Source organism: Stegodyphus dumicola, chromosome 1, assembly GCF_044657685.1.
Source record: "Stegodyphus dumicola isolate Sdum_Otavi_A_Nest chromosome 1, ASM4465768v1".
Classification (NCBI taxonomy): domain Eukaryota; kingdom Metazoa; phylum Arthropoda; class Arachnida; order Araneae; family Eresidae; genus Stegodyphus; species Stegodyphus dumicola.
Window position 1 is genome coordinate 146,716,612 of NC_140768.1, and position 23,850 is coordinate 146,740,461.

The 23,850-nt window shown below is 34.1% G+C and overlaps 1 protein-coding gene across 1 annotated transcript in view; it reads left to right on the top strand.

Moving 5' to 3' along the window:
- Positions 1–23,850, top strand: part of ATP8A (ATPase phospholipid transporting 8A1) — a 242,488-nt gene that overhangs the window by 152,798 nt on the left and 65,840 nt on the right. The window contains exons 29-32 of the mRNA XM_085821693.1: positions 393–470; positions 6,947–7,057; positions 11,354–11,428; positions 12,835–12,957. Of these exons, the coding sequence (XP_085677819.1) occupies positions 393–470; positions 6,947–7,057; positions 11,354–11,428; positions 12,835–12,957 (387 nt within the window). The remainder of the gene's footprint in view (positions 1–392; positions 471–6,946; positions 7,058–11,353; positions 11,429–12,834; positions 12,958–23,850) is intronic.

Here is a 23,850-nt window from a genome sequence, read left to right on the forward strand (position 1 = left end):
TTTTTTCCATTATACAGAACTTTTCAGTACCGTCACATTTAAATATGTATTTCAATGTAGGTGGATCTACTGCCTGCAGCCCCAAGTGCTAGCTATCCTCAGTATACATACTTGTATTTTTAGTGCTCCGTTATACAGAAAATGGATAGGAAGACTGAGATGATAATATTAATTTGCATTATAGAGGAAAGATTATTTTGCATTATGGAATTCAAATGCATTTCATTTGCGTCTTTATTTAACCATAAAATATTTTATTATTAGTAGTAATTGTAGTTATTCTTATAATTTATCATTTTAGTAATTATTATTGTTTTATATTATTATTTATTTGTATTGTTATTTGCTTCCTTTGCCTACTTCCATTAATTGAAAATCTTCTTGTTATGTAGTCTGCCCATGTTGGTATTGGTATCAGTGGAGTAGAAGGTCTGCAAGCCACATGTGCATCTGATTATTCTATAGCTCAGGTAATTTATGATTTTGATGTTAGAAATGTTTAAAGCATATATTTTCCCTTTTATCTCTGTTCTATAACACTACTTGCATTGAAGTACTGGAGCATTTTTCATCCGTGCAATTTGTAAGTTTAAGCTGCTGCCAAGCAACCAAACAATCAACTCAGATGTTTACTGCCAACAAATTATGAAATTGGAGGAAACATTTGAAGAGAAAGACCAGAACAGGTCAGTTGCAAACGAATCATTCCACTATAACAATATGAGGCCTCGCACATACATCTTTAGCGACATGTACGAAATTATAGGAGCTTGGTTGGGAAGTGTCGCATCTTCCATATAGCTGTGAGCTTGCATCATTGGATTATTATTTATTTTGAAGTTTACAAAACTTTTTAAATGGTAATAATTTTAGTAATAGCAATGACCTGAAATCGCACTTGGTTGAGTTTTATGCTAATAAAGACCAGATGTTCTATCAGCACAGAATTAATGAAGTTACCATGAAGATGGCAAAAGGCCATTGAAAGAATGCAAGTTATCTGAGTGATTAAAGGCAATTTTTTGTATAGGAAAAAAAAAAAAAAAAAAAATTAGTTTTTGGCACTAAAACTGAAATTACTTTCTTGCCAACTGTTACGTAGAAAAAAATTAAATTTATATTTAACTTTAAAATAAATGAACTTCTTTTTGGTACCGTGACAAAAAAAAAAAAAAAAAAAAAAAAAAAAAAAAAATCTACTAAACTTTGTACTTACATAAACAAAACCTTTAAATCTAAAAGACATCAAAGAAAGATATACCCCCTGGTGTTTTGGTAGAATCACGATTAATTGACAAAAACAAAATTCGAAAATGCACTTCCACAACAAAATCTTTAACACGCTGTCTCTCACTAAATTAAAACTAATTTATAACTCCAACCTGAAAACACATAAATTTCAATATAAAATCTAGAGATAGCCTTAAACTTTTAACATTTCAAATACCACACAGATCTCTTCAAACACCGGGGAAAGATACAAACTCACAATTAAGAAGTTTACTCAATATAATCAAAATAAATTCTGTAAACAGATCGTATAGTCACCAACACTAAAATTGATTTTTTTTCTACTACCGCAGTATAATTACCCAGGATCGGTTGAAAAACCATGTTTCCGTTAGGATCACGTGGGTGACCTACAGTAGACCACAATTAATACACACACACACACAAAAAAAAAAAAAAAAAAACCATACAATATTAAAGATAATAAACACATTTATTGAAAATTCCCACACATTATAACTTAAGATAGCTGGCCAGACTACCCCTACAAAAATCTTTTAAAGTTATTCATAGTTTTTTTTTTTTTTTTTTTCAAATCAATCTCATATTTAACATTAATCCATTAATACAAAAATCATAGCGAAACACGTCACAGTTCTTAATCATTTTAAACAGGAACTCGAGAAGATTAAATTCATTTAAAAAAAATAATTTAGAATAAAACATACTGAACATAGCACTTAAACATTAAAACAAAGATTCACTTCCTCCAATTAGTTCAGTTAACTTCTGACTATTAAACATTAAATAAAAAAAAAAAACCTTCTCAGTTAAAAAATATAGTAAAATATATTCAAATTTTATCTACTTAACGAGACAACTCTTGCCTTAGTATTAAACATTTCCAAATTTAAAAAGATTGTGTATCAAAATAAAACACCAATGAAAATATAAAGTCACTCACGAAATCGGTGTACCACCTTTGAGAGACTCAAGGAGCTGCCCAGATCTAATTGTCGAAACATTAACTGCCAAATCTTCATCGTTGTTTCCGGAACCAGAAACTTTTCATAGTTCATAGTTTTCAAATTCCTCCGTTAAGCAGCACATTAACTCAATCAACTTCCCGTTTTCGAAGTTCCACTGAAGATAAGAGAAGGAGGTCGAAACTGGAGACAAAAGACCAAAGCAGACCTCAGGCGGTGACGACTTTCCATATTTCCATCTTTTCGAAAGCAAAATAGATACTCCAGCATGAACGAGCAGTTCAGACTATTCCACAAATGGGAAAAGAAACCTCAGCAACGAAATTGAAAATAATAGGCTGCAAGAATTGCCGCTGTCAACATGCCGAGCAACCCGCACTGTCTCGGGCCCTCCATACCCAGAATTCTCGGAAATAAAAACTTAACTGTATACTGCGGTCGACCACCGAAGAACTGCCGCGTTTTTCCTCAGCACCTCACTGACCGTGGCCGGTCCCGTAGGGGCCGCCGTCAAAGTAGCAAACCCCTAAGGCTCCAAAAAAAAAAAAAAAAAAAAAAAAAAATCTACTAAAAAAGTCTTCTCTAAAAATATCTTTTTCAGTCCAAGAAAAATGCTCCTGCCTCCCGTGCAACGGCTTAAGAAACCTCGGTTTACACACACCAAGAAACGCCTCAAAATTACTATTGGTTCAAACAACACTAAAATTAAAAATTTAGCCAATCTTAAGGAAACTTGGACTCCCTTTCGCTAATTAAAATAAAGGTCATAAATCGCCACTGTAATTCTCAGAAATTCAGAACTTTCAACAAGAAGACATACCCTTTCTTTCCCACGCTACAGAAGAATGTTTCCAACCTATAACTCTGTCAAAAAAAATCGCCGCCCCTTAGAACTATTCGACTCTGAACGAGCAAAACACGTGTTTTCAACCCCCGCGCAAAAGGGGAAAATGCAGCTGGACAGTGACCTCTAACCTCCAAAGAAGCCTACTCGTGAGAAACAGAAATACACCCGCGCCCTTTTAATTGTAACACAATTCTGCCAAACCAAAAGGAGTTTTGCCGTAAAGTTTAACAATAATAAATATTATACATTAATTTAAAATAAGCTCAATACAAATTCAATAATCACAGTAAAATAATATAATAGCTAAGAATACATTGTGCACAGTAAAATAATACGAAATAATTATACCCAACAAAAAATACATAAGAATTTTCCGTAACACAACCCAGTGATCAAACTGTTTTTGCCATTGAATCATTTTGCGATGTTTTACCTATTGACATTTTTGGAAGATTTTTACATTTTCAAAATTTTGGCATACTACTTCAGTTATGCCTTAAACTGAATTTTTAAATATGTGCTCATGGAATTTGCCAGAAATAGTAGAAATTGACATTGCCTTGAGTTCTTCACTATTAAATAAATCTCTAATTTCTAGACTAGAAAGTATCTTTCTCCTTGCTTAAATTTGTGTATGTTTGTTTTATTACATACTCTTGTGCATAGCATTGTGTGTGCATGCAGAGACATCTCCACACTTGGGTAATCCACACCCTAATAATCAAGAGAACACTGTGTGTATATGTATTTATATACACTGGTGTGCAAAAATTAAGGACGAAGTCGAAAAATTAGCATATCAGCTGAACGAAGAGGCAGAGCGGACAGAAAGACCAATCAGGAGATTAAGTAAGGTGATGTACGGTAGCACATGCGCAGATATGCAGGTAGACGTAATGGGGGAGTGTCTGAGTAGTATAAAGCATGTTATCGGTGTAAGATCAGTATTTCTGGCAAAGAGGTTGCACGCCGTATAGCAGTTAAAATCACACCGAGTTGCTGCCTCAGCAAGAAATGGCCAATAATCAATCTGTTAGACAACATCTGGATGCTTTTATCCGAGGTCGAATCATTGGGAAGTTGGAGGAAGGCCGCAGTGTGACAAGTGTGGCTGCAGAGTTCAGAATTGCTCACAGCGTCATTTTACGACTTTGAAGACAATTTCAAACTACAGGAACAGCTATCTGGGGGTTTAGTAGTGGTTGTCCACGAGGAACCACACCCGCAGATGACCGGTATATTGCCTTACAGGCCAGAAGAAACATTCGGCAGACAGTGGGAGAAATCGCTAGACACACGACACAGGCGACTGGACGACCGGTATCGCGTTTTACTGTGGCCAGAAGACTGCACGGTGGTGGTCTGTTTGCATGACACCCTGTACGGTGTGTACCTCTAACGCCTGCCCATCAGAGAAGGCGTTCTCTGTGGTGCCGGGAACACCGGAATTGGAGAGACAATGAATGGGGACGAGTACTCTTTACAGATGAGAGCAGATTCAGTCTGAGTAGCGATTCTCATCGCATACTCATCTGGAGAGAGAGGGGAAGCCGCAATCATCGCTCGAAGATCATTGAAAGGGACAGGTATGGAGGTGGCGGTGTTCTCGTTTGGGGAGGCATCATGCTTTGTAGTCGTACAGACCTTCAAATCTTCGGCGCAGGTTCAGTCAACAGGACCCGTTATTGTAATGAGATTCTTCTTCCATATGTGCGTCTTTTTAGAGGCGCTATGGGTCCGCAGTTCCTTTTCATGGACAACAATGCACCATGTCATCGCACAGTAGCTGCCGAACAGCTCTTAGAGAGTGAGGATATTGAACGTATGGATTGGCCGGCACGATCTCCGGATCTCAATCCCATCGAGCAGTTATGGGATTTTCTAGGCAGACGCTTGGCAGCTCGTACCTTACCACCAGTAACGATTCCGGAGCTTCGATTGGCGCTGCAAGAGGAATGGGCAGCAACGCCTCAACAACTCATTGACACCCTCATTCTCAGCATGGGAAGACGCTGTGAAACCTGCCTAGCAGTCAGGGGAAATCATATCCCCTATTAAAGACCGGATGTTTCTTGCTGGACACCCATCACAGGGATGTTTCGGCCTTCAGTCGCATTGCGCTCCATGCTACGTTTTCAATAAAGCTTCTTTTTATCCCTCTGATTTCTTTTTTAGTAAGTGTTGCTTACATTACTCATTTCCTTACATATTGGGGATCTAACGGTATTAAATCTGTTGATTTGGAAAGCTTTTGTACAAAGTTATATTGAAAAAACTGTCTCGTCCTTAATTTTTGCACACCAGTGTATATAATCAAAACAGAAATTGAAAAGCTAACAAGTAATGAGACGTAAGACCTGTTTGGTTTTAAAAATTTTTTGTGCAGAATGCTGCAAAAATATGAAATAATAGGTAGAAATATTGCAGCGAGCTTGCTAAAAAGTTACCAGGAGCTGTAGCTCCACGAAATAGTTCAGCGCAGTATTACTAAAATATTAACATAGAAGAAATTTTTTAAAAAAATTATTAACATGGAAAAAAAAAAAAAACTGCTTACACGCGAAATAAAACTGTTTAAAATCAATGTTGGAAAACGTGAATGCACGAAAAAACTAATCTGACCGTTGTGATATGTGAAAAGTTAATACACATAAAAATAGATCGACGGAACAAGTTAAAACAAAATAAAATTAAAAAATAATTAAAACATAAATTGCAAAAATTATAATGAAAACATAAATTGCAAAATTACAAAAAATACAATAATTACCAACTGGAGAATGGTAAATTAACCCAATTGGACCCTCAACCAGGCTTTTCAAGGGAAAAATGGTTGAGTGTCGAACTAGGCCAAATACCATTACGCGTTTTACCGAAACAGACCATTGAAGCTCTTGTTTGATGAGAAAAATTTTTTTAAAAAAACATGAATTGTCCCGAGAAAATCTTTTTGGAGCTTCAATTCTCTGTTCCTTTTTCCCGACACGTCTGCAGAAAAACAAAAATAAAAAAAGTAAATTCAACTCCGTGCTTGCGGATGCGTCGGGAAAAAGGAACAGAGAATTGAAGCTCCAAAAAGATTTTCTCAGGACAATTCATGTTTTTTTAAAAAAATTTTTCTCATCAAACAAGAGCTTCAATGGTCTGTTTCGGCAAAATGCGTAATGGTATTTGTCTTAGTTCGACACTCAACCATTTTTCCCTTGAAAAGCCTGGTTGAGGGTCCGATTGGGTTAATTTACCATTTTCAGCTTTGTAATTATTGTATTTTTTGTAATTTTGCAATTTATGTTTTCATTATAATTTTTGCAATTTATGTTTTAATTATTTTTTAATTTTATTTTGTTTTAACTTGCTACGTTGATCTATTTTTATGTGTATTAACTTTTCACATATCACAACGGTCAGATTAGTTTTTTCGTGCATTCACATGTTTTCCAACATTGATTTTAAACAGTTTTATTTCGTGTGTAAGCAGTTTTTTCTTTTTTTCCATGTTAATAATTTTTTAAAAAAATTTCTTCTATGTTAATATTTTAGTAATACTGCGTTGAACTATTTCGTGGAGCTACAGCTCCTGGTAACTTTTTAGCAAGCTCGCTGCAATATTTCTACCTATTATATATATATATATATATATATATACTTTCTTTTAGGAACTTAACATGTACTGATTAATATATATGTTAACATAGGTGAGAAATAATAATCAAAATACATACTGAATCCCACATTTTAATCATTCTTTGCATTTATTATTAAAACTTCTCCATAATTCCATTTCTATAATGGTAATATCATTTTGACTTAAAAACATATAAATTAATATAAAAATTATAAATTATATAAATATATAAATTAATGTATCTATTTCCTTTTGCAGTTTCGGTATCTGACTCGACTTCTTTTTGTTCATGGAGCTTGGAGTCATGCCCGTCTATGCAAGCTTATCTTGTATTCTTTTCACAAAAACATTTGCTTATATGTCATTGAAGTAAGTGTATTCACATTCTATTATGGGTATTATTCTATTATGTGAGCAGAATGGTCATATTTCCCATGTTAAATCAATTTTAAAAAGTTGTTTGTAAGTTAAGAGTAAAATAATCATTGGAATGGAGCAATAGCCCTTATGGATATTTTTAAAAGATGATGTGTGATTGAATATTGAATAAAAAGATAAATTTAAAAATAGCATTAAATAATTGTGGTAATTGCCTATTACATATGAAATGTGGGCTGATGAAAAGTTTTTAAATAACTTCTTTGTCTCATGTGTAACATGTACCATGCTTTATGCTAGCTGTTATAAAGGCTATAAGAGGCAGATAAGTTAAAAGGCAGGATTATACATAAGTTATAAAGGCAAGATTACAAACAAATATGGTTAAAATAAATGATGAATAACTAATGGACTGCCAGATGATTTTTTATTTATCATAGAATTCTACAACATACAAGATTTTGGAAAGTTTTTTTGTCATTGGTGTGCACTTGTCTATACAGCATTTGCCGTCCCTGGCCAAAAGTGGTGCCATTTTATCATGGAAGTGCCTGATATGCAGCCACCATTTCCTCCTATAAACAGATGCACAGTTACAAACATGCTTCTTTGGGGATTCGAACCCAGATCCTTTGGTACTGCATGAGGCTCCCCTAACCACTATACCATCCAGGCAGCAGATTTCAAAAAGTATAATGGTTATTTAAACTAATAGTATGTTTTTTGTTGAAAAATATAAAACTTTTTACATGGTAGTTGTAGATTGGTAATTCAGCTTGAAGAGGTAACTGAAGTGAAAAATAAACTTAACTGTCACTGCTTGTGACCTGATAAAGCAACAGTAGAAGAATATTTATAAATTGAAGTATTAAAGCCTATGAGTACTGAGATCATAAACATTTTTTTAAAAACACAGGTGAAAAATTAGCTTACCAATTGCCATACCTTTCAGCAGGAAGAAAACAGAATCTCTATGTTCTAGGCCTAAATTTCCATATTCATTTTTCCGAGGAATAGACAAAATAGTAGAAAAACAGGAAGAATTCAACATAAGAAATTAAAGTGTTAATTAAATAAACCTTGCATCTACTTAGTAAGGTGTTGATTGCACACAAAATTATGCATGGATCATGTGATATAAATATTTCCTCATGTATTTTTCTCCTAGTGTTTTAGAATCTGATCCTTGAAATTTTAAAAATATTCATGCAATTTTACCTTTTTTCTATGCATTCAAAGATTGAGCTCTCCTAAATTTTAAAATAGATTTGTCCATATAGTGATTGTTTTCATCTTATTAACAAAGACAAACTGTCACATACTGCCTCGAAGTTTAGGTCAAACCTTTCTCTTTTAACTGCTGACCTTATATTATTAGCCTTATACAAAAACCATCCAATCACAGAAAAGCAAACATGAATTGATTTTCTAGCTATGATTTTACTGAATCAGCTGCACATTTACCTTCACTAATTATTTACGAATGATTTGAGGCCTAAGAATAGCAGAGACAACACTAAGAATGGGTGAAATTAAGTTACAGGGAAGTAGAAGTGAAGATATCTTTTTAGATATTGTAATGTTAATTTTACATATATTACAAGGGCCATCCAGGAAGTAGATTACGTTTCCATCTGTGTCCGCTAGGGGTGGGGCTAGCGCGGCCATCTTGGGGTCAGAGCGTTGCGCAGCTCAGTCTGCATCTAGCCGTGCTAGTGAGAGGTTCGTGCTGTGCTCCGTTCAGATACTGTGACGGTTTGAAATGTCTGCGTTAATTGAAAATCCCGCGAGGTGCGCTCAGTAATAAGGTTTCTGACTGCAAAAAACTGTAAACCGATAGAAATCTATCGGCAGCTTCGTGAAGTGTATGGGGACAACATTATCACTGAAGGTGGAGTGCGTCAGTGGGTCATAAGATTTCAAAATGGCCGAACCAATGTTCACGACGAAGATCGAAGTGGGAGACCCAGCATAGTGACCGCCGAACTTCTCGAAAAAGTCGATGCTAAAGTACGTGAAAATCGAAATTTCACAATAACGGAACTTTCTTTGAGTTTTCCACAAATTTCGCGAAGTTTGTTGCACGAAATCATCAGCGAAAAGCTTGGTTACCACAAGTTTTGTGCAAGATGGATTCCAAAAATCTTGACAGAGGACCACAAAAATCAGCGAATGGCTGCAGCGTTGAACTTTTTGGACGCTTACCATAAGGATGGTGACTCTTTACTCGATCGCATCGTTACTGGTGACGAAACATGGGTGAAACATGTGAACTGTGAAACGAAATTGCAATCAATGCAGTGGGGGCACACAAGTTCTCCCCAAAAACCCAAGAAATGCATGCAAACAATGTCGGCAAGGAAGATGATGGCGACTGTTTTTTGGGACAGAAAAGGTGTAATTTTGGTGGACTTCCTGGAAAGAGGCACTACAATAAACTCTCAAAGGTATTGCCAAACTCTCCAAAAACTCAGAAGAGCAATTCAAAACAAGCGCAGAGGAATGTTGAGCTCTAAGATCTTGTTGATTCACGACAACGCCCGGCCCCACACGGCAAATGTCACTCGTAAAGTTCTTGAATCTTTTAAGTGGGAGTTGTTTCCTCATCCGCCGTACAGTCCCGACCTGGCACCGAGCGACTTCCACCTATTCCCAGCAATGAAGAAGTGGCTGGCTATGCAGCGTTTTGATGACGACGCACAGCTGCAAGAAGAGGTAACGAAGTGGTTGAAGGCGCAGGCGGCCGAATTTTTCGACGAAGGAATTTCCAAGCTCGTACATCGCTACGATAAATGCCTTAATTTGTATGGTGACTATGTAGAAAAGTAGTATTTGAGTGTGGCTTTCATCTGTATATAATAAAATTTGTTTCCTATACTTTGTTTATTTTTTTATTCCAAAACGTAATCTACTTTCTGGATAGCCCTCGTATTACTGGAATTTTGTTTCTTTTAACTGAATAATATTATGATAGTTACCTGCAGCTTTTCCGTGACTACTTTCCATTTGTTATGTTCTTACTGTAATAACGTCCTTCGGAAATTAAATTAGTCAAGTAATTTTCCTCTCTCAATTTTCATATGATAATTAAGTAATTAAAAAAAATTAATTAAAAATTAAATTTTTCAAAATTATTTTTAAAAAAGAAAAAAATATGCAAGGAAATATGAATATGTTCATGGAATCCTCTTGACATCCAAAGCAGAGAACTGAAAAATTATTAGTCCAAAGGGGCTTTGGCCCTGAAGGACTATTGTTTTTGTTTTGCGATTTTGTGTTGAATCACTATCAATGTCCGTTTCACTTTTCAAACTGTTGCCACCCAATGTTAGAGTCCTGTATTATATTTGAAAAAATTAAATAATGAAAAATCTGCATAGATGTATGTATATTTCTCGCATAATGATAAAATAATGGTACATAGAGCCATTGAATTTTGAGTAATGTAATCCTCCTACAAATATGGGCATATGGAAGACCAAATTTGAAATTTGGAATTTGTTTTATTACTGATTTCATATTTTGTAAATCTTTAATGAATTTTTGATTAACAAACTCAGGGATTTCAAAGCGAGCAATGGCAATGTTGTACAGAAAGAACATTTTTATCTCCAGCGCATGAGACTGTGTATTGGAAATTCTAAAGCTATGCTGAATTTAAATCTATTTTGGGATATTGCTTTTGAACTGAATTTTATGGTTTAAGTACGAAGAACATGATATTTAATAAGTAAAGGTAACGCACAAAACGTTAAAGAAACTCCCCTTTGGACATAATTTAAAATCTGAAACCTTTCAGTTTTTTTTTTTCTTCTAGTAGTTGGAGGTGAAATCCAGTACACAGCACTCATTAGTTAACTTGGGTTGCATTTTTTGGCAACAAAACATTAATCAATGCAGTCACCAAATGTAATGCTTGTATAAACATTTTTCTGTGGGTGCAGAAAAAAGTCTAAATAAATTGTTTTTCATAAGTGGTCCAAATGTTGAGACATTTAAAGTGCAGAATAATGGATGCTATTTCATTATGTGTGTTCAGAGATGCTGATTGAAACAAACTGAATATTTCATAGATGCTGTGCAGATGGATCTGTCTCAGAGCAGATATTGGGTAACATAGTAAACTCGAACATCATAATGGCAGTGTAACTTATTTCTTATAACTGTAGATTTTTTATAAACTTTTCTAAAACAGTTTGTGACCACTTTTTATAATCAGAGCAATTTATTTTTTCTTCAGTTGAATTGCATTAGTGGTAAACATTTTTCTTTGTTTGCTTTTAACAGTTATGGTTTGCAATTGTCAGTGGCTGGTCTGGACAAACTCTTTTCGAACGGTGGACGATTGGGTTGTATAATGTGGTATGTTTTAATTTTATTAAAGCAAAATAATTAAGTATACATTTCAATTTTATAAGTTGCTGAATTCTTTTAGGATCAGTTCTTTTAATTCACGAATTCTTAGAGTTTCATTAACAAACATATATTATTTAAAAACTATAATATATTATTTAATAACTTCAATAAACATTAAAAAGCAGCTTTAAATAATGGATGACCTGTCACGGAAAATGCAAAACTCCAGGATAAAATTGTAATTTATTTTCATTAAAATCAAACCTTTTTACAGTTGTTGTGACTTTAGAATAATTATAATGAATAAATACTTTCATAAAATATATCAAAATTTTTTAGCTTTTTCTTCAAGTAATACACATTTTTTGCAGATGTAATGACCTGTTTTAGAAAATTTAACTTGTAAAAAAACTGTTAAAAAGTTAATTACACTGAAATTCATGAAAATATTTTTTTTTCACCTGTTTAGTATAGTTTTATGGATACTTGGGATGGGAGAATCAACCAGCATATGCCAGTATACACTGTCAATAATACTGTATACAGCTCTACTTTCTTAGTGTTCCAGATTCTTGTTTTTCACAATGGTTTTTTTCACTGTTTGTTTTTAGGAGGGGGTGAGGTTTTTTTTTTTTTAATGCAACAAACCCTTTTCCAACTAAAAAATTTTAAAATTATGTTTATTTATGTAATATTCATTTTTAATGCATTTTGCTGGATTTGCCAAGCACAATGAAGCAGAAGTGATGCCAATTTTCCAGGTGTATGCTATTTTATCAAAAAATTGCGAGTGTTTCAATTTTCACATAATTAAATTATGCTGTGTGATGGAAATACTCTGCTGGCAAAGTATTAAACAACTGATGACAAAATAAAAGATCTGGGAATTAGTGCCAGAGAAGTCATTTGCCTTCTTATTCAACCAAACTCATATGGTGCTATAAAGAATAATAGTCTTTTCTCCACAACTTGCCATTGTCACTTTAAGAATACCATAGCTTTTCATTTTTAGTAAGCTTGTCATTAACATGCATCCATTTAAGCTTATCATTAAGTTTCTTCTTAATGATAAGCTTAAATGGAAGTATGTTAATGACAAGCTTACTAACACTTAGCTGATTTCGAATGTGATTGCCAAACAATAACAACCAGAAATAAAAAATATAAAAAAGACTGTTTTGTCAATCTGTCTTTCAAAATATATCACATCACAATATATGGTTTGCTGGTTAATAGCTATGTTTCATTTTGTTAATAGAGAAAATTCATTGCTTGAGATTCATCAATAATTTAAAAAAAAAATTTTGATTTGTTTTTACTGATATTTCAAGTGAATAAAATTTCATATTTAATAATTAGTGCAAATTTTAAAAGCATTATTTTAACCAAATGCTATGCATGTATTATTATAGATATTTACAGCCGCCCCACCGTTGGCGATAGGTTTGTTCGATCGGACCTGCAGTGCAGAAACCATGTTAAAATTTCCAGCCTTGTATAAAACATCTCAGTCATCAGAATTCTTCAATGTGCAAGTAAGTCAGTATGTTATATGTGTATAATCTCTCATTATATAGAAATACTTGAATTTGTTTTACACTGCAGTATAAATAATTATCATCTAATATTATCTATAAAATGTATCCATTATAGCATTTTACCTTATGGTATGCTATGTGAGATGTCTGAAATTTGTTAGCTTTTGTTTTTAAACACCCGAGAGGGTTAAATTTATTTTCACTTAGTACTTTTTGGGCGATTGCAGCTGAAGACCCAATTTTTGCTACTTGAATAGGCCTGAGATTTTCCATATTATAAAAAGACATTGCCTATTAAAAGTTGTATATTATTAGATTCCAAGGAAAGCAATGATTGTTTTTAAATGGATTTAAAAAAGTCCCTCCTTAGCAAAGAAGTTTTATCATATTTGTTCATTGTGTTTTACATCAGTCTTGTCAGTGTGTTTTGAATCATTTCCCATCTTTATGACACTTTAGTAATCTCATCCTTTGAATTAAAAAACTGAAGTCCTACTTGATGGTCATTGTCGTGATCATCAAACCTCTAGAAAGTGTTGAATATATTGAAATTGTTGGTAATCTGGTGGAGTGGTTTCTAGTGAATATGATAGGTGAGGAAGGGTTCCTAGTTGTTTTTGTTTATTTTTGTTTGATCATCTTTGCATTGTATGGTCTACATTGTCTTGCTGAAGAATTATTCCTCTTCTATTTGATGTTATATCTGAAAAATCTGATGTGGATATGACGTCTTTGTATGACCTATTAAATTATACATATTTTTTACTGCACTTAGTTTAAACTTATTTCCTCTAATTATTCTAACTTAATTAACTGATTCCTCAATGCAAGTTGAAAATGATATAAAAAATTGCAAATTTTGGAATTAAATAGCCTATTCAATTTATGTCATATGGGCATCAAACTTCTTTTATTTTTATTTTTTTTTTATGACAAGTATAAAACTTTCCCAAATATAAGTGTAAGAAGTGGAAGACTGCATTAAAAGTTAAATTTCACTACTTGTGGAAAATTATTATTATTATTTTTAATTTCACTTAGCCAAAACATGAATATTTTCATCATTTAAAATGCTTCTGTAATGGGAGGTGTATGACTGCAAAAATAAGGGTCAGGTAAGATTGTGGATATATATATGGGGTACAGTGGATTACCTAAGCACGAGACGAAGGTATAAACTATATATTGATCAAATTATTATTATGAATTAGAAAGCTGGTAAAATAAAACCCCTAACAGATTAAATAACTCTACAGGAGATAGCACAGTCCAAACATAGTTCACAGGATAATTCACATCTTGGGGATCAAGTGTAAGCATTTGTACAATTGTCGAACATCACTGCCTACACGATTACACTGCTTGAAGGCTCATCAATGTGATTCTCTGCCTAGCAGTTTTAAAGTTTGTTAGCTTTGGATCCAGAATGGAGGCACATCTACTTCTGTTCACATTTAGAGCTTGTCTCTGCTCCTCTCTGCACTTTCCTGATATTTCCATTGAAATAGGGCACCCAGAATTTTTCATGGTTACAGTACTTCCTTTACTACGTACAAGGAAGTAAAAGTGGGTTTGGCATTTTCCTATGTCATAATAAGAAAGCCAGTGATCAACTGAGAATTGATGAAGTATTATCTTTTTGTTTGTCTGTCTGAGTTCATGCAAGTGGTTTATAATGTCAGTCTGTGATACTTGTAGCTTGATAGCCATTATATGACTGGGAATTCTGGGATCAGTTTCAACCATAGCTGCCAGTTGGCTATCATCTGCTTCTTATGGTCTACCATGTTTTGAAAGATCGCTGAGATCTTAATCCCTTGATCTGAAGTGTTTAAACTAATGACAGACTTAATATTGCTGATGATTTTACCATAAATATCTTGGATTCTTCTAGAAATTTGTGTAGCAGTTCTGCTACGTATACAATGTCTCATGTGTACCTTGTCTGTTTCCATTTTGAAAGAAAAAGAAATATTGTTATTTTAATCAACAGTTAGGTTTATGTTAAAGACCAACAACCATACTTTTCAAAGAATACACTTTACATTTTAAAATACTAGTGGATAGTTCATTGTGTATGTAGAAGCTTTGCATAGAATAAAGTAGTCATTACTTTCTGAACAGTCTAATGCAGTGTTTCCCAACCTTTTTTGTGCAATGTCCTATATAATCCTCTCTAAAATTTTTAAGCTCCCCCCAGCATATACATAATTTTTAATATTTAAAAATTGAAAATTGTTCTCAAAAGAAACTTGAATGATAGCTTTTAGGAAGAAATGACTACGAAATTTTGTGAGCAAACACAGTAAGTGAACTTTAAAAACATGGAGAAATTCAAGAAAAAACTCATTTTAGTGAAAGTTTTTCATTTTAAGTATTAGTAATTTTTATTATTTAAATTTAGCGAGTTCCTTGAGCTTGATTTGATACTTGCTGCAAAGAAATTTTGTGTCAGGTTCCAATTTAGATAACTTGAGTCTCAAGTCTCCCAGTTTCGTTTATATCTAACCTTTTTTTTTTTTTTTTTTTTTTTTTTTTTTTTTTTTTTTTTTTTTTTAAGCAGCAAATTATTTATGGCACTAAATCCATATTCAGCAAAATATGAAGACAGAAATGGTAACAATAGTTCTCTTGCAAATTTTGTTGCATTTGGATATCTGATTCTGGTTTCCTCAGAAAGCTATGTCACCGCTCCTTTTATATTAAATAAAGTTTTAATTGACTCATCATTTTGCATTTCTGCGAGTTCTTTTTACTGCATATTTGAAACATCAGCCAAATCCACTAGCATTGGCTGCATCATCCAAGTTGGGAAATCAATTTGTTTTAAGTTACAACATCTTTCAAATCAGCCAATAAAATTTTCAGATGATCGACAATAACAAGTATAGCGGTATCAGTAACAGGTATATCGGTAGTCATGCCACATTTTTGGAACCAATGAGACTTTTCAAAATTTTTGTGGTAAATAGTATATGCCTGACATAATTCAACAAAGATAATGAAACCAAATAGCTTCCTTTTCCATCGACATAAGTTTTATTTGCTCCTTGAAGTTGTATATTTAATTTTTCAAAGATATCGGCTAAATAACCCACAATTGCCTTGTTATCATCTGTTAACGGATTTTTCATTTCAGGTTTGTCGCTTATAAAATAACTAAGAGTGTCAAATAGTTCCATAAATCTTTCCAAGCAGTTCCCTTTCGACAGCCTTCTTACTTCAGTGTGAAATTGAAGTCAGTGTGAAATTGAAAGTGAAGTACAAGTCTCATATAGTCTTCATTTTGTTCTTCATAAAATAACTTTAAAAGACGTTCACATTTGGCCCTAGCTTTAATAGCACTATTATACACTTTATAACTGAATTTAGTACTTCATTTAGAACAGGGGAATTGGAATTGTTCTTAGCTAGCAGGTTTTCTCTATGAATAACACAATGTACAAGAAGCATTTCTGGATTCTCATCTTTTATCAATTTTAAGCAACCCTTTTTCTTATTCCGTGCTTTATTTTATTTTTCAACCATCATATTAAGAGCACTATCTACAGTACAAGATGTTTATATTTTTGATTGGTATATTTATTACAGCTAAGTAATTTTTTAGCTTACTACAAATATCTTTGGAGGTAGTGGTGCTTTCTAATGATTTACAGAAGAACATTTCTTCAGCAAAATCTCCTTTATGAATATATCTTACATAAGTTACAAGTACGTCCTCACTGTCTCTCAAAGTTGGTTCATCCGTTTGCACTGAAAATTTTCTTATTTTCAGCTTTTCAACAAGTTGTATTTCAATATCCTCATTTAATCTTTCTTCTGCAAACAGTATTGTTATTTAGTGGCACAGCTTTAACGTCTTTGTCATCTTTTTCTAGGACTGTTTTAAATGCTGATATTGATGGTTTTATTCAATTCTCCCCTGTAGTATGGCTTTTCCCAGATTAAGCGATGTGTAATGAAATTTGATAGCCTCAAGAGCACGATTAACAGTTGCATTCATTATGAGCAGTAAATAGAGACTTTAATATTACACTTTTTTCAAAAATTTTCCTTAAAGTGTGAAAATAATTCAAATCTGAATTAATATCAGCGTTATGTTTTGCCTTCAAATGTGCCTCAAGACAACCTAGTTTTATTAATTCATTGGTCAGGCATTATTGGCATAAAAGACAAAAGTTGACCAGGTATGAAACCAAATTTTAAATATGCCTCCAAATACCGACGAACTTTTTTTTTTCTTGCTTGCACCCCTCATTTCACTAAGGGCTGAAAGAAATAAATATAAGATCAATGTAAACAAAGCTGAAAGCAGCTGCTGTTGATATTCAAGGAAAGAATAATACACTGGTTGCCATTCCTACAGTAAAAAATAAAATAAATTCGTTGCCTGAAATGTGCAAGAAACGTCTGGAAAGCATAATGTGTCAGTTATTTAAATGCCTTTAAAAGCATTTAAATGTCCATGTCCACAGTCTTCTTTGTAAAATATTTAAAATGCACCGCAATTTAAAAAATTTTTTTACGTATGCATCACTTACATTTTTCTTTATTTTGGGGAATAAAAATTTAAATTTCGAAAAATTTTGACTTCATGAAACATATTTAGAAAATCCTTTGTCCCCTTAAACTTATGGAAATTTCCGGTTATGTTTTACCACCAATCCTCAAATTCCATATCACAGATTATGTTCTTACTGCATTAATATAAATATTAACAAGACATAGTGCACAATAAAAATTAAACTTTATTTAGGAACATCGCGCATACTCCCCGACAGCCTGCCTGTTTCGCTCTGCTCGCTACTCGTAAGAAACTTCTCCTCTAGGGTTGCCACACTTATCGGAGGGCGCAAGGCGCGCTCCTTATCGCCATCACCACAGAGTTTCCCCCCAGTTCCTTTAATGGCTATTCAAAGGAACGACATAGGTTATGAAATTATCTCAGAGTATCCGAACTGTCGGGTATTTTTACATGATTACAAAATTAGAATATAAAATTAGAAAAGATCAAAATGAAATTCAATATATAACAAGGTATTGACACATATAATAAACATGAAATAACAAGAAATATGTTAAGATATGAATTTAAAAAAAAATGTTTTAAATTGTTATGTAAGAAGCAAGTTTCTTAGGGAAGTGAACATGTCTTCCCGATCTGGTGACAGTTTGTGTCTTAGAGAGTTCGTTTGCAGATTTATTCTGCTGAACTGTCTTTAAGTCTTTATTTGTTTTCAGTTCAGGCAAATTAGAGTCCGAAAGCAAATAGGCTGGTTTCACACGGTCTATAGACACAGTAGATTTCAGACCGTTAACATCAATTGTGAAAGTTTTGTCCGTTCTAGAAAGGACTTTATGCGGACCTGTGTAAGGTTGGCACAGAGGTGGCTTTACTCGATCGACACGTAAGTATACATGCGTACACGACTTTAAGGTAGCACTTACGTAACATTTTTCTTGGCAATGTGCAGATGTTGCTATTGGATTCAATTGTTGCATTCTATGCCTAAGATTCGTGATAAATTGTGTGTCATACGGAGATATCTTAGATGACGTTATCATATCACTAGGCAGCTTGAGAGTTGTGCCGTACACCAGTTCAGCACAAGATGACTGTAGATCTTCCTTTACGGCTTTCCGAATACCAAGCATAACAACTGGTAGTGTTTCAGTCCAGTTATTGGTCTCGTGAGCCTTGAGAGAAGATTTTAAATGTCGATGAAATCGTTCAACAATGCCGTTGGACATTGGATGATAGGCTGTTGTTGTGATTCTGTTCGTACCCAAAATGCGCGTGAATTCTGCAAAAAGTGCGGATCTCATTTGAGAACCTTGGTCTGTTATGATCGATGGGCAGCCAAAACGAGATATCCAACAGTTGAAGATGGCTCTGCAAATGGTTTCCGTTTTCATATCCGGGATGGGAATGGCTTCAGGCCATCTGGAGAATCTATCTATTAGAGTCAAAAGGTACACGTTGCCTTCTGATGGAGGTAACGGTCCAACGATATCCATATGGATTTCTGAAAAACGTGCATCAGGAAGAGAGAATGTGCCCAGTGGTGCTTTAGTATGCCTAGTAATTTTCAATTTTTGGCAAGATTCACAGGATTTCACCCAATTTTTGATATGACGTTTCATATCGGGCCATACATAACGAGAACAAATAAGCTTCGTAGTAGCTGCAATTCCTGGATGTGACAGATTATGCAGATGATTAAAGATGAGTCTACGAAAGGAATTCGGAACAAATGGACGAGGAATGTCTGTTGATATGTCACACAGAATATTACCATCAGAATATTGGCACGGTTTAAATTCCAGTTTCAAAGATGATGTGTTGTTTTTGAGAAGGTCTTGTACCTCCGGATCATGCCGTTGAGCTTCCGAAAATTTTTTTAAAATCCAAAAATGGAGATTTTGTTATGGAATCAATTTCGATTCTTGAAAGAGCGTCAGCAACGACGTTTTTTGAACCTTGCACATGCCTAATATCAGTAGAGTACTGAGAAATAAAATCTAAATGGCGCAATTGTCGAGGTGAACATTTATGAGGGTTCTGTTTAAAAGCGTATATTAACGGTTTTTGATCCGTATAAATTATAAAATTTCTACCCTCTAACATGTGTCGGAATTTCTTAATTGCAGAATAAATAGAAAATAATTCCCTATCGTACGCGGACCATTTCTGTTGACTTTTACTGAGTTTCATAGAGAAAAATGCTATAGGTTCCCATGTTTGTTGAGACAACTGCATAAGTGTGCCGCCGATTGCGACGTCTGAGGCATCTACCCAGATGCTTAGCTGGGCTCCGGGAATAGGGTGTCTTAAAAGGGTAGCCTGAGCAATGGCATTTTTGGCAGCAATAAAGGCTTGTTCAGCATTCTCGTTCCAATTTAATTGTGGGGATGAATCCTGAACACGAGAACGAGATTTCTTTTTATTAATATAGCCTTCTAACAATTTTATTAAAGGAGAAAGAATATGTGCTGCTTTAGGTATGAAACATCTGTAAAAGTTAAACATGCCTAAAATTTGGCGAAGCTGAGCGAGAGTGGTAGGTTGAGGAAAATCTAAAATACATTTGACTTTGTCAGGAAGAGGTTCAATTCCATTTTCACTAAGGTGAAAACCTAAGAAATAAATAGACATTTGACCAAAGGTGCATTTTGAAACATTTATGCAAAGTCCATATTCCTGAAGTTTGGAAAATAAAGCTTTCAAATGCCTGCAATGTTCCTCAGAATCTTTAGAGGCTATGAGCAAGTCATCGACGAAAGCGTAAACACCTTCTAAATCCCGCGTGACTTCATCTATAAAACGTTGAAAAGTCGCGGATACATTGCATAAGCCGAATTGCATACGGGTACTTTCGAATAAACTGAATGGTGTGCATATGGCGGTTTTGTGGATGTCGGCTGGGTTAATTGGTATTTGATGGTATGCCTTAATCAGGTCGACATGACTAAAAATTTTAGTACCGTGCAATGCAGCAGTAAAATCGGCTAAGCATGGAATAGGGTATTTGTCTTTTATTGTTTGAGCGTTCAATGCTCGATAATCTCCTACAGGTCTCCATTCCAGACTTCCCTTTTTTGGAACCATGTGAAGTGGGGATGCATAATTGCTGCTCGAAGGTCTCAAATGCCCCAATTGCATCATAGTTTGAAATTCTTGTTTTGCTATTTTTAAGCGATCTGGAGCTAACCGACGAGGTTTTGCAACCACAGGTGGACCTTTAGTTATGATATAATGAACGATGTTATGTTTAACAGGTTGGTTAGGATCTGGTAATCTAGTAACTGAAGGAAATTCTTTTAAAATTTTGTGATATGGTGTATCACTAAATACAGTTTTTACTGAATAAATGCTTGCATTTTTCACGCAACCGACGGTTTTGAAATGCGTTTTTAAATCTTTGAGACATTTGTTTCTGAGATCAGGCACCAATTCAAAGAAATGGAGAAAATCTGCTCCAAGAATGGGTGTACTAACATTTGCTATAAGAAAAGTCCATGTAAACTGTCGTCTTAATTTGAAATCCAAAGAAAGTGTTTTTTGACCATAAACATGAATAGTAGAAGAATTAGCAGCGAAAAGTGTTTGTTGGGACGAATTCCGTTTTTGAGAATTATTTGCTGGAAGTAAGGACACGTCAGAGCCGGTATCGACCAAGAATGAAAGGTTTGTTCTACGGTCACGAACGAACAGGCGACGTGAAACTTGAGGCAAAGAATAAGTCGCCTCTATTCTTTGCTGGTTTCGTTTCCCTGCCATGAACAAGGTTTTGTACATTTGTCATCTCTACACTTTTTCCCAAAACGTCTATGATACCAGCAAACAGAATAATCTCTCCTTTTGGAATTGCTTCTTTCCTTATTGCGATCTCCGCGATTTGGCGAGCGACCACGAGAAAGAGAAATGCGATCAATACGTTTGTTTAATTTTTCTATTTGTTTAAATAATTTATCCTCAAGAGACTGATCGACTGTGCGAGAAACGGCACAAGTCCCTGGGGTTGGATTTACTTCTAAAATTCTGTCGGCAATTTCTGCAGCTTTATCTACAGTTAAATTGGAAACCGCTGCCAAAATAGAGTGAACAGTCGAAGGCAAACGTTGAAGGAATAATTCTAACATTAAGTTATCAGGAACATTTAAAGATTCTGCTCGACGTTTCATATTTCTAAGCAAATCGGAAGGTTTTCGAGAACCTAATTCTTCTCCAGATAATAATTGGCGAATTTCTTGCTGAGAAGATTCTCCTGAACGATTTATTAACTCAGTTTTAAGCTTTGCATATGGATCAATAGGGTCTGGTTTCATAAGTAAATCCCGTACTATTGAAGCAATATCTGGAGGAAGATGAGCAACTACATAATTATATTTAGTAATGGATTCTGTGATAGGTTTGGGGGTGGCAAGAGCAAAAGTACTTTCACACATAATAAACCATAAAGATGGGTCTGATCGGTTATAAACCGGAATTTGGACGGCATAAACATCAGACATTGTGCAAGGTTTTTAAGCCAAAATAAAAGGAAAAATTTAACTAAAGAAAATTAAATTAAATGATAAGTAGAAAACAGAATTATAAAATGATCTATAATTAGTACTCATCTGTGATTCGGAGAATGAAAACCGATGTAATCCATTACTTCTGGTTTGGAGATCTTGAGTGATGGCTTGTAGTCAAAACCGAAAGTGCTTGAGAACTGTTCATACGATTTAACACAGTCCGGGTTACCATTATGGAAATTTCCGGTTATGTTTTACCACCAATCCTCAAATTCCATATCACAGATTATGTTCTTACTGCATTAATATAAATATTAACAAGACATAGTGCACAATAAAAATTAAACTTTATTTAGGAACATCGCGCATACTCCACGACAGCCTGCCTGTTTCGCTCTGCTCGCTACTCGTAAGAAACTTCTCCTCTAGGGTTGCCACACTTATCGGAGGGCACAAGGCGCGCTCCTTATCGCCATCACCACAAACTCTAGATGAATCCATTTTTGAATTGCCCCCCCCTTAACAGTCATATTGCCCCCTTGTAGGGCTTGGGCCCCACGTTGGGAAACACGGGTCTAATGCAAACGACTGGTATAAAATTAATTAGTAATTCAGTGCACTAGACAGTCTTTTAAAACTTAAGCAATATTTTGTTATCATATTGATATCCCATCTGTTTTGATATCCTATCTTACTTAATCTTTATATAGTGGTAAAATTGTTTTCTCGATCATCATTTCAAATCACTAAGATTTGGGAAAAAGCAGTAATTGTGGTTATTTAAGGAGATTTAATACTCATATGCAGTCTAGCTTATTGAAACTGAAAAAAATACTCTTTGCTAACTGAGAATAGTTCTCTAACTTAATTTTTTTTTCACAACTAAAATAGAGAGGGATAGGGTATATTAGAATTTATTCATATTCATTGCATTTACAGAAAATGAATCTCATACAAGCCATCTTATCTAAAGACCATTAAAAATTCCTGCTGAGAGTTTTCCATACTCATTTCAGAGAAATTGTTTGATAAATAACTAAAGCACTAGTCAGCCTTTTTCTAAAGTTGTCATAAATTGTTCCTTCAGTACTAATTTGATGTATAAAAATGACAGATGTTGTTATCTCTGCAAGCTGTAAATACATTTTATTCTTCATTTGCCATGTCTCTTGTTGAAAACTGTTGTTTTCAAACCAGCAGCAGGTTTTTCCCCACTGTGATGTCATGAAAGATAGATAAGAAGTTTGGATATTCCATGTATGTAATAACCAAAGCCCAAGTGGTAAGAGTACTAAACACTGCTAGTCTGATCCAGGTTTAAATCCCAATGATAAAGGAGGACAGATCCCAAGCTGTTTGCTATGTTTTCATAGTTTTCCTTCGCATTTAGCATTAATACTAGCCCCTAGAGACTCTGTCACCTCTTTAAAAATATGACTGTTCTATCCATTCAATTTAGGAGTGTAATTGCATTTTGCCCATAATTAATATAATTCAAAAGATATTATGTTGTCTGGTTGTATGCTAAATAATTGTATTAATTAAATTGTTTTTTCAGTAAGGTGTAATTTGTGGCTTCTTCTTTTTTTTTTTTTTTTTTTTTTTTGTTGAACTCAGTTTTATGTTGAAACGCCTAAGATTGATATCTGTTATGAACAGTGGAGTGTTAAAAATTCCTTTTGCACAATTTTTTCATTGGGATTTAAAAAAAGGATGGGAAAAAAAAGAAGAAAAAGAAAACTGATAAGTTTTATTTATTTGGTCTAAATGTTTGTTTCATTTTGCTTCGCTTATAATTAATGAGATAAATTACATTTTCATAATGTTTTTAGTTATCTCATATTTTGCAGTGAGAGCATTAATTTGGTT